This window comes from Syngnathus typhle, linkage group LG22 (assembly GCF_033458585.1).
Source record: "Syngnathus typhle isolate RoL2023-S1 ecotype Sweden linkage group LG22, RoL_Styp_1.0, whole genome shotgun sequence".
Taxonomy (NCBI): domain Eukaryota; kingdom Metazoa; phylum Chordata; class Actinopteri; order Syngnathiformes; family Syngnathidae; genus Syngnathus; species Syngnathus typhle.
In genome coordinates, this window is record NC_083759.1 from 4869570 (window position 1) to 4881830 (window position 12261).

Here is a 12261-nt window from a genome sequence, read left to right on the forward strand (position 1 = left end):
ATAACTGTTGCGGGAGGGAACATGTAAAAAGTGTCGTCCCTCTACTTTAGTGGACATTGTTCTTCTTGTTGACACTCCAACCAACGCTGAGCCATCAGAGATCTGGAATCAACTGAGGGATGCTCTAGAGAATATATCCTTCCCATTAGCGATAGCAGAAGAGTTAGCACTCCAAAGTTGGAATTTGACCACAGGTGAGGATGGATATTTTTCTGTTGATTGGTCGGTCGGTCGGTCGGTCTCCCTCCTGGACAAATGTTGCGAGCTGCTCAAATCACATGTTATGAAATGGGTAGGTAACTAAAGAATTCTTTGGCGCAATATCATTTTTAGCCTGCCCTCTAAACGCTACTGGAGGACCTGAGTGCCAGTGCGAAGAGTCCTTTGGTTGGTCGTGTGACACCTGTTTGACGTATGGTGGATGCAGCAATGCCAGTACATTACCCTGTGACTGCAGATATGGAGTGCCTCCACTTGGAGAGTCCTGTAAACCAATCTCAAGTAAGTCCAAAAAGTGCCACGGAGTCAAATGGAGTCAGTCGGTGTCCATCCATACATTTTCTAAAGGTCGTTCTGGTTAGGTTCAGGGTTAGGTTTGGGAACCTCCAGTCCAAAACGGGATACTTCCCCATCTCAGCAGACCACGTCCGCTGAGGTGTTTGTAGGCCAGCTGTGAGACCTAGTCCCTCCAGCATAATCTAGGAATCATAGGCTCTGCGACTTCTGTGAAGACAATGGAAAATATGGATGGATACAATTTGACAAGGACAATCTTTTGCCCCTATCTAGAATCATGTTTTTTCTTTCTTCTCCACAGGTATCGCCCCATGTCCACCACCATCCATCGAAGGTATTGTATAAGGCTGTGTAGGTCATAACTGTTGCGGGAGGGAACATGTAAAAAGTGTCGTCCCTCTACTTTAGTGGACATTGTTCTTCTTGTTGACACTCCAACCAACGCTGAGCCATCAGAGATCTGGAATCAACTGAGGGATGCTCTAGAGAATATATCCTTCCCATTAGCGATAGCAGAAGAGTTAGCACTCCAAAGTTGGAATTTGACCACAGGTGAGGATGGATATTTTTCTGTTGATTGGTCGGTCGGTCGGTCGGTCTCCCTCCTGGACAAATGTTGCGAGCTGCTCAAATCACATGTTATGAAATGGGTAGGTAACTAAAGAATTCTTTGGCGCAATATCATTTTTAGCCTGCCCTCTAAACGCTACTGGAGGACCTGAGTGCCAGTGCGAAGAGTCCTTTGGTTGGTCGTGTGACACCTGTTTGACGTATGGTGGATGCAGCAATGCCAGTACATTACCCTGTGACTGCAGATATGGAGTGCCTCCACTTGGAGAGTCCTGTAAACCAATCTCAAGTAAGTCCAAAAAGTGCCACGGAGTCAAATGGAGTCAGTCGGTGTCCATCCATACATTTTCTAAAGGTCGTTCTGGTTAGGTTCAGGGTTAGGTTTGGGAACCTCCAGTCCAAAACGGGATACTTCCCCATCTCAGCAGACCACGTCCGCTGAGGTGTTTGTAGGCCAGCTGTGAGACCTAGTCCCTCCAGCATAATCTAGGAATCATAGGCTCTGCGACTTCTGTGAAGACAATGGAAAATATGGATGGATACAATTTGACAAGGACAATCTTTTGCCCCTATCTAGAATCATGTTTTTTCTTTCTTCTCCACAGGTATCGCCCCATGTCCACCACCATCCATCGAAGGTATTGTATAAGGCTGTGTAGGTCATAACTGTTGCGGGAGGGAACATGTAAAAAGTGTCGTCCCTCTACTTTAGTGGACATTGTTCTTCTTGTTGACACTCCAACCAACGCTGAGCCATCAGAGATCTGGAATCAACTGAGGGATGCTCTAGAGAATATATCCTTCCCATTAGCGATAGCAGAAGAGTTAGCACTCCAAAGTTGGAATTTGACCGCAGGTGAGGATGGATATTTTTCTGTTGATTGGTCGGTCGGTCGGTCGGTCTCCCTCCTGGACAAATGTTGCGAGCTGCTCAAATCACATGTTATGAAATGGGTAGGTAACTAAAGAATTCTTTGGCGCAATATCATTTTTAGCCTGCCCTCTAAACGCTACTGGAGGACCTGAGTGCCAGTGCGAAGAGTCCTTTGGTTGGTCGTGTGACACCTGTTTGACGTATGGTGGATGCAGCAATGCCAGTACATTACCCTGTGACTGCAGATATGGAGTGCCTCCACTTGGAGAGTCCTGTAAACCAATCTCAAGTAAGTCCAAAAAGTGCCACGGAGTCAAATGGAGTCAGTCGGTGTCCATCCATACATTTTCTAAAGGTCGTTCTGGTTAGGTTCAGGGTTAGGTTTGGGAACCTCCAGTCCAAAACGGGATACTTCCCCATCTCAGCAGACCACGTCCGCTGAGGTGTTTGTAGGCCAGCTGTGAGACCTAGTCCCTCCAGCATAATCTAGGAATCATAGGCTCTGCGACTTCTGTGAAGACAATGGAAAATATGGATGGATACAATTTGACAAGGACAATCTTTTGCCCCTATCTAGAATCATGTTTTTTCTTTCTTCTCCACAGGTATCGCCCCATGTCCACCACCATCCATCGAAGGTATTGTATAAGGCTGTGTAGGTCATAACTGTTGCGGGAGGGAACATGTAAAAAGTGTCGTCCCTCTACTTTAGTGGACATTGTTCTTCTTGTTGACACTCCAACCAACGCTGAGCCATCAGAGATCTGGAATCAACTGAGGGATGCTCTAGAGAATATATCCTTCCCATTAGCGATAGCAGAAGAGTTAGCACTCCAAAGTTGGAATTTGACCGCAGGTGAGGATGGATATTTTTCTGTTGATTGGTCGGTCGGTCGGTCGGTCTCCCTCCTGGACAAATGTTGCGAGCTGCTCAAATCACATGTTATGAAACGGGTAGGTAACTAAAGAATTCTTTGGCGCAATATCATTTTTAGCCTGCCCTCTAAACGCTACTGGAGGACCTGAGTGCCAGTGCGAAGAGTCCTTTGGTTGGTCGTGTGACACCTGTTTGACGTATGGTGGATGCAGCAATGCCAGTACATTACCCTGTGACTGCAGATATGGAGTGCCTCCACTTGGAGAGTCCTGTAAACCAATCTCAAGTAAGTCCAAAAAGTGCCACGGAGTCAAATGGAGTCAGTCGGTGTCCATCCATACATTTTCCAAAGGTCGTTCTGGTTAGGTTCAGGGTTAGGTTTGGGAACCTCCAGTCCAAAACGGGATACTTCCCCATCTCAGCAGACCACGTCCGCTGAGGTGTTTGTAGGCCAGCTGTGAGACCTAGTCCCTCCAGCATAATCTAGGAATCATAGGCTCTGCGACTTCTGTGAAGACAATGGAAAATATGGATGGATACAATTTGACAAGGACAATCTTTTGCCCCTATCTAGAATCATGTCTTTTCTTTCTTCTCCACAGGTATCGCCCCATGTCCACCACCATCCATCAAAGGTATTGTATAAGGCTGTGTAGGTCATAACTGTTGCGGGAGGGAACATGTAAAAAGTGTCGTCCCTCTACTTTAGTGGACATTGTTCTTCTTGTTGACACTCCAACCAACGCTGAGCCATCAGAGATCTGGAATCAACTGAGGGATGCTCTAGAGAATATATCCTTGCCATTAGCGATAGCAGAAGAGTTAGCACTCCAAAGTTGGAATTTGACAACAGGTGAGAGTTTTTTTGCGGGTTAGGTTATCAGTTATCTGTACAAACAAGCACAAATGAACAAAACAAAACTCTAGTCTTTTAGTTTCTCATCTTTTAATTTTTCACTCTTGTGTCTTTTATAAAATTTCCCAGCCTGCTACACTGACTTGAATCAACAACAGCAGTGTCAGTGTGAAAATGATTATCGGTGGTCTTGTGAGATCTGCGAAAGATTTGGTGCTTGTAGTCATGCCAGTATGCAAAATTGTGACTGCATCAATAAAATTCCTTCAGATGGACAGTATTGTGAACTAAGTAAGTGATTTTTGCAGTCATGCTTTAGAATAGAACAACAATTAGACTTTTAACATTTGCTCGTAATGGTTATGTATTAACGGTGAATAACAAATATTGTCAATTGTACTCCACAGATGTCACCACCACATGTTCAACAACATCACCACCACCAACAACAAACGCTACATCAGCAACATCAGCAACATCAGCAACAGCAACAACAGCAACAACAGCATCATCAGCAACATCTGCAACATCAGCAACATCAGCAACATCAGCAACATCTGCAACATCAGCAACATCAGCAACATCAGCAACATCAGCAACATCAGCAACAGCAACAACAGCAACAACAGCAACAACAACACAAAGTAAAGTATCTCAAACGCTTACATTTCTTTACCTAAGATCATTACTCTAAGTCAGTGGTCCCCAACCTTTTTTGCGCCACGGACCGGTTACATGTCAGAAATATTTTCGCGGACCGGCATTTATATAAATAAATAATACATTTATATAAATAAGTAAATAATACATTTATATTAAATACATAAATACGATGAAATAAAATGATACGACTGACATAAAAACAAGTACAAATGACAAAAATATAACTCACCATTACGTTGAATTAGTGGGAACACTGAGTTTGTTTCTCAGAAACGAGCCGGTCCCATCTAGACGTAATCGGAGACAATGACACCCGAAGTGATTAAGGTTTGTCTTTTATTGCAGGATGCTTGGTCTCCATGTGTTGAAGCAGTTCTGAATGCTTCATTGCCTGGTTAGTTAGCCTGTCGCCACATATTAGCTTTGCAGGCTCGACTGGGGAAACATGTCACGTGACCGGGACGAGTGTCTTGACCTGAATTAATTGATCGTCGATAAAAAAAAAAAATAATAATCTGTGCGGCTTGGCGGCCCGGTACCAAGTGACCCACGGACCGGTACCGGTCCGCGGCCCGGTGGTTGGGGACCACTGCTCTAAGTACATTTACGACAGTTTAAGATGGCAGTTTCCAATATCTCAGAACAAAATATTGTTTAACATTGCTCTACAAATAAGTCCTTCAGCACCATCGCATTATTTACCTCAGAACTTGCTATAGTATGACATTTTAACATTTCAATTGGCTCAAATTTTTGGCAACAAAGACTACAGTCAAAGTGATTTAGATTGTCGAAAGAAATATTTCAATGTTTTCTAACTCACTAACTCAACTCTGCTCTATAATTCACACTTCAGATTTAACTACAGCGACCCCCCCAACAAACAGTAAGTAATTCACGCATAATGTTGTTTTGAAAGTAAATAGTTTCCTAATTTGTACTGACAAGCTATTTTTGTATTTTAGACAGGTCATTATCATTCATTATGGAAATTGACTTTGACAACTCATACAACAACGAAAGTAACTTTGTTAACCAGAGGTGGTTACAGTCTGTAAGTCACAATTTTCTTTATGTCTGATAATTTCAAATAATGTTTGCAATTGTGTTTTTTTGTGTAATCGCTGTACCTGTATATGCTAACTATTTCTAACAGATTGAAAATCAAGCTATGATCCATATTCCAGGGCTAATATCAGCGGAATCTTTGGTCTTCAGGTAGATTTAATTCTTTAACTTGAAAATGTTTAAGTTCTTTACAATGATTTACCAACCGTACTTTCACAACACAAAAACCTCAGATGAAGCCCATTATACACACACACACGCACACACACGCACACACACACACGCACACGCACACACATATAATATCTGTAATTATATATATACATATATATATATATACATATATATATATATATATATATAGAGAGAGAGAGAGAGAGAGAGAGAGAGAGAGACAAATATTGACATGATAAAATCAAGAGGGAAAAGATTCAATACTGAAATAAAAATAACATTGAAATGACTATTAGATCATTTTAGATCTATTATTAAGTTTGCAAATGTTTCATTTCTTTTTTTATGTTTTTTACAAAGTGCTGGTAGCACCATTGCTGACTTTGAAATTACGGCAAATATGACAATTCAAGATCCAGATGTTGAGGCACTTCGCGCAGCAATATTCAATGATCTGAAGAATACTTTTCCTATAAGGTTTAAGAGTAAGTAGCTTTGATAATGTTCTCTCATAGGAACAGCCTCAGATACATTTTAATGTCATTGCACCATTTGTCTGAAAAATCATCTGCAGAATAATATTTTTCACCCTTTTGTATTGTTTTTCATCAAAGGCAGAAGGAATTTGAAATTTCAACCAATTACTGTATTCTCCGACGACGAATTGAATATTACATGTGGCCCACCACCAAACGAACTCCAGTTTCGTATCACCTCAACCAAATGGTCACTTAATGGCGTTTCAATAATTGAAGACATTCGACGCACATTTTCACGAGCTAATGGAGCAGAAACGCTTACGATCACAAATATCACTTCTACTGACAATGGTAAGGAAATCTTGAAGCACTCTTACTACATATTGCTCTATCAAAATAAACACAAAACCAAGATTTCTGTACACTTGTACTGTTTTGATAGAGAAATTGATGAAAACCGTTTTGCCTTTATGCTAGTTGAAATTTGTTTCCCTTTATTGTCATCTAACCACTTGTTGAAATACTTGGTGGTTGGCAGTGAAGTATTATTTTAACTTGCATAATTTTATTTCAGGGACGTATGAATGTCAACTGTTTGATGGGAATTCAAGTTACTGGCAGGTCTCTAATGAAACATTCCGTTTGGTTCCAGAAGGTAACTATTGAAGCGGCTATGACCAAACATTTTCTAATACTTTGGTAAAAGCATGATTTAATAGTTAGCTAAACATAAATCGTCTTTCCGGGTGCAGACACGTGTGTTGGTGATCCAGAATTTGGAAATGGATCCTTAAACGACACGGGAACAGCTCCTTGTGAAGCAGGCGAAGTGGGAGTGAAGACTGCTGTTTGCAGGGAAAGTGGAGAATGGGAAGATCGAGAAGACAACTGCACTTCTTCTCTTGCAGAACTCCTCACTCAGTCTGAGGTAAGATAGTAGACTTTTTTTGGCACACAATTAAAATTAAAAGCATGATCAGTATCTGTGGAGAACTGATGGGAGCTATTTTCCCAATATGATTTGTCTGATCTTCCATGTAGTCAGTCAAATCCAAACTGATTAACACTTGAGAGATTTTAACACTGTTACCCCTCTGAAAATTCAGAATTTGGACAATCAGACTTTGCCACAGTTCTTGGAGGCATTACGCATCACTATTCTTGAACAAAGTGAACAAGTGGATGGATCTGTTGAAAACATTACCGCCACTGTTAGAATTCTCAACAATGTTGCCACCTTTGTAACAACAGCTGATATCCCGATAAGTCGGGAATCTATGGAGGTATGTTTGTTACTTCATCCAACAGCACAGTTGATGTTAAGAAAAGTACTGATTGTAGTTCTTTTTTCCATTTTACTTTAGAATGTCCTTCTCGTTACTGATGTCCTCATTAGAGATGAGGCAAGAGAATCATGGGACATGCTTAACTTTGAAACAGTCCAAGCGAGGGAAGAAACAAGAATCACTCCCAGAAATGAAAGCATCAGCTCACTATTTTTGTTTTCAGTTGAGGGTATAACAAGTAGACTTATCAATGCCTCTTTTAACATTACAACACCTTTGATTCTCTTGAACAAAACTACGTTCACCGACAGTTTCAACGAGGATTTTAATTCTACAGTGGAGATAGACATAGACGGGTCCAATGGAGCAACAAACCTCACCGTGATAACTTTTGAATCCTTGAATAACGTACTACCTCCAAGAGATGAGAACAACGCTTCAGGCAGGGTCATCAATGGGAGAGTTGTACTTGTTCAGTCTGACACCATCGTCGACAATATCACTTTCACATTTGACATTGAAGATGGTAATCTGGGAAACCCTCAGTGTGTGTTCTGGAACTTTTCCCTCTTTGACGATCTTGGGGGATGGGATGGGGAAGGCTGCGAGCTCATTGAAAGAGAGGATGAAACTGTCACATGTCGGTGTGACCACCTGACCTCCTTTTCGATACTAATGTCTCCAGTTGATCTAAACAGCCGTGTGTTGGATTTCATAACCTACATTGGCGTCGGGATTTCTATGGCATCCTTAGTTATATGCCTCTTCATTGAGGCGTTTATATGGAAAAAAGTTCGAAAGAGCAGCACATCACACTTGCGCCATGTTTCCATTGTTAACATTGCAGTGTCTCTCCTGATTGCAAACATTTGGTTCATTATTGGTGCAACTATCTCTGAAGGAGATAAAAAGGATCCGGATGCATGCACTGCTGCTACTTTTTTCATCCATTTCTTTTACTTGGCCCTCTTTTTCTGGATGTTGGCATCTGCCCTGTTGCTATTGTACCGCACAGTCAGAGTCCTTGGTGGGGGATTTTCGAAAAATACTATGTTAGCTATTGGATACTCTCTCGGTTATGGCGCCCCACTGATTATCACCGTCATTACTATCGCTGTAACTGCACCGAGCAATGCTTACATACGAGAAAATGTGATCTGCTGGCTCAATTGGAATCAGTCGAAAGCACTGCTGGCATTTGTGATCCCGGCACTCATCATTGTGTTCATAAACATTCTAATCCTAATTGTAGTGATAGTCAAAATATTGCAGAGTCGAGGGATGTCAAGCACTCAACCAGAAGAGGAGAAGTATGTCCTGGTGGTCATTTTTCGGAGTATAGCCGTTTTAACACCCTTTTTTGGATTAACTTGGAGTCTTGGAGTTGGAATCTTAATTGACCCAAGTAATCTCGGAATCCACATTGCCTTCGCCTTCTTCAATTCCCTGCAGGTGAGTCTCTGATATTGTTTTGTATGTATTTTGTTATTCTCGTGCTTGTCTTTTTATATTTATATATTTATTTTTATATTTATATTGACCAACAGCCATCTGCACTCGCATTCACACCTATGGGCAATTTGGAGTGCTCAATCAGCCAAAACAATCCTAGAATAAAAAAAAAAAGACAACTCAAGCAAAGAAAATGAATAGCAGGGTATAGTCCCAATTCAGAGTTGTCATTACAAGGTTATAAATTTGTGATGAGTCATAAGCACATGTGTGTCTGGTTCCATCTTTTATAGTACACGGCATTGTTCACCTAGAAGTAATGTTTTGTCTTGTCTAAATCTTCTCTTCTTATCTTCACATAGGGTTTCTTCATATTGGTTTTTGGAACCCTCTTAGACAGAAAGGTATGTGCCACTAATAACTGCTCTCATGCGTTATGCTAGCGAGTTAGCCAAACCAACCCATTTTTGGCTTCTTAATTGACTGAGTCTGATGAGTTGTTTATGCATGCTTAAAATGAGCATTGCGATTGTAATCACTGCGTCTGAGCAGTTCTATTGTGCTGTCCTTAGCTTTGCTTAGACTTCATTGTGCATAAAAATCCATAGAAAATTGTGTAAAAATCACAAATAATTTCATAACTTCTGACAGCCTTTGAGTTTTACAGTCGAATGCTAATTTCTGTACATGACATTTATTTCAGGTTCGGTCAGAAATTTCCATGTTCAGATTCTCTAAGTCCCAAAGTTCTGGCAGTGGGACAAGGGTAAAATTCAATTTATTAACATTTTGTTGGAAGATCACATATCCTTTCTCCAATAACGTACTAATGTGTTGTATTGTCAATCCTTTTAGACCACGAGTGCTTCATCAAGTGGATGGCAGATTTTTAGGAACATTGGAAGAAGAGGTATAGTATCTTCTGAAAAGTGGGCAGTATACTGGTTGGAATTATTTTGCTGCTGCAAGCTATGTTCTAGGCTTTGTGCACGCGTGGTGGATGTCATCGTATTTCATTCATAAATACGACAATGGTATGATTCAAACCTTCTGAGATAGTTGTGAACCATCCCAGAAAACACTGGAGGTACTGTCCCAGAGACAACTTAAGTTCAAGGCTTTTCCACCAAACCCTTCTGACCAAATTATGTCAAAATGAAATGGGAATGGATAACACAAGTCAAACAAAAAAAAAATGACAGCAACCAAGATGTAGTATAAAAATCTAACCATTTGTACAAGTTTGGTTTTGAATGGAATCTGTTTTGTTTGTATTTTTCAGGTGGTAACGGTTTATCTGAGTCGTCATCGTATTCGGCGATCAACACTTGATATCCGCTGCCAACATCTTTGCTCAGGCTGACCGAGCAACAAAGCGTGTGAATGTTGAGCGATAAGCTATCACATTATTGCTTAAGTACTTTAATATGACTTTCTTGTTGTTGACCTTCTCTTCTTTATACATTTCTGATATACACATACATTTAGTATTGTAGTGAAAAAGTTAATTTTGCAAAGGGTTGTTTGTTCTGTCGAATTTCTGATTTTCCTTCACAGGTCAGTGAATTTAGTTTTTTCTTGCAGGTGCATTGCAATGACAAATGGTTTTGGATTGTTAGTCAAAGTTATTCTTGGTATGCTAGTAGATATCACAGCATGCAGGAGATAGCAATACACTTTGGGACATCAGAGAAATTATTAAACATTGTTTGCATGGGCAGTTATAGCATTAAAAAATGATAAACTTGCACTACACCATCACAAGACATTTGAAGCACTTTACAAATATATTTGTGTTGAATTAGTATAGTTAGTGTAATTAGTGTTTATGCTTTCTCCAATAATCAAATGTAGGAAAATAGCTACCTATTTACGGGTCAGATTTACAGTCATAGTTACCAGAGTATTGATACTAAAAGCAAGTATTTTACTCCTCACCGACTTTGATTTGTCTCAAAATTAAAATGTATGATGTTCTGTAATAAGCTGTACAGTCGTCCTCCCTGCTTTTCGCGGGAATACAGACCAGACCTGCACACGGCTTGTGAAAAATTAACATTCAATGAATATTTTCCACAAAAATGGGAGGAAACGGGGGAAAACCCTCTGATTAAAGTTATCATTTTTTAATATTACATAAAATAAATAAATCTGTAAGTGCCGAGCCGCAAATATATGTGTCAACTGTACTGCATATAACTCACAAAAAGTTAGGAATTTAATTTTTTTATGCTTTTGAAATTTTAGGATCAATCTAAAATACCTTTACAGGTCATTTTAATTTGATTTTCTCTACTCTTTGTAACTGCTGGACATTCAAAAGTTGAGAGGTCAGAATCAGTGGAATATAAACTATTGTGTAACTTAGGTTTATCCTGAAATTTCACCCGACAACCGATTATTCTTTTATGTATTTATGAATTTAGATATTCTAATTGCACGAAGTATATATTCTTACACTGTTTTTAAAAGGCATCACTTGCAACACACTTTTGCACATGTTTGAGTATTTTCCTTGTATCTTAGCTGTTGTGTGTTTTTAATATACCTGCGTTAGAGGAACTATATTGCTATGCAGTTTTGTTCCACGGTTAAATGTTTAAACTTGATTAATTTAAGACATTGACATGATGCATAATGATGTACGTTTTAGTGTGTGTATTAAATATTAAACCCAATAATAAATCATGCTTGGAAATTGCCTTTGTCTTTGAGAGAATCTCACTTTGCTAAATTGTGTGTAACACGCATTAGGCACATTTAGTATACTTATTTTCGTTAAATTAATTCAATAAATGTAGGCGTCTGAAGATGGCGCCTTTGAGTTAAGAACCTAATTTTGTTAATTTTACCCTGTAATATGTATTTTGATACATTTGTTTGTCATTTTTACATTATTGTCATTTACAATTTAAATATGTTGTCATTTATTGCTATGATGACCTGTTGTTGACTGTTTTCAGCATTTGTGGCTATGGGATTCATTGAAAAAGAATATTTGTGCTTGTTGGCATTCTCAACATTTTTATTTGAACAGGAAATATGCCTATTTTGCTATTTCAATGTTCAAACCATTTTAGTGGGTTGAAAAAGAAAATCATGGAAAGGTATAGCAATATTAATGGTCATCAATATCAATTTGTAATATATGTGTTAAAAAAAATGAAGTGAAAATTAAAGTCAGTTAAGTGAACAGCTGTCAATGTGCCAGTAAGGTTTGGCAAAAAAATGACTGGTATGTTTTTTTTTTGCTGCCTTCTACATGCTGTCACAAGGGAGTAATAATGTGCGAGATTAATGACATCACCAGAGAGTTTCAGTAGGCATATCTTAATGTGTTTTAGGAAGACAGCTTTATTTGTATAGCACCTTTTATACACAGAAGCAATTCCAGAAAACAAGGGAAAGGATTATTTCCCTATTCTCCATCTCTCTATATAAAGTTT

The 12261-nt window shown here is 39.5% G+C and overlaps 1 protein-coding gene across 1 annotated transcript; it reads left to right on the plus strand.

Moving 5' to 3' along the window:
* Positions 1–3566: 3566 nt before the first annotated feature.
* Positions 3567–12008, plus strand: LOC133146491 (adhesion G protein-coupled receptor F4-like). Its single transcript, XM_061270294.1, has 16 exons — positions 3567–3690; positions 3823–3984; positions 4101–4337; positions 5213–5242; positions 5322–5410; positions 5513–5574; positions 5959–6083; positions 6213–6428; positions 6652–6732; positions 6830–7005; positions 7184–7360; positions 7442–8815; positions 9178–9219; positions 9519–9581; positions 9671–9725; positions 10098–12008. Exons 2-16 carry the CDS (start codon positions 3927–3929, stop codon positions 10145–10147), a joined length of 2835 nt encoding a protein of 944 aa, XP_061126278.1. The 5' UTR covers positions 3567–3690; positions 3823–3926; the 3' UTR covers positions 10148–12008.
* The last annotated feature ends 253 nt before the right edge of the window (positions 12009–12261 follow it).

Bases quoted from the DNA above. Each gene is read 5' to 3' on its own strand.
- LOC133146491 (XM_061270294.1), top strand. From the start codon at position 3,927: ATGCAAAATTGTGACTGCATCAATAAAATTCCTTCAGATGGACAGTAT. The intron at 5,243-5,321 runs GTAAGTAATTCA...TTTGTATTTTAG, and splicing joins AGCGACCCCCCCAACAAACA to ACAGGTCATTATCATTCATT. The intron at 6,429-6,651 runs GTAAGGAAATCT...ATTTTATTTCAG, and splicing joins TATCACTTCTACTGACAATG to GGACGTATGAATGTCAACTG.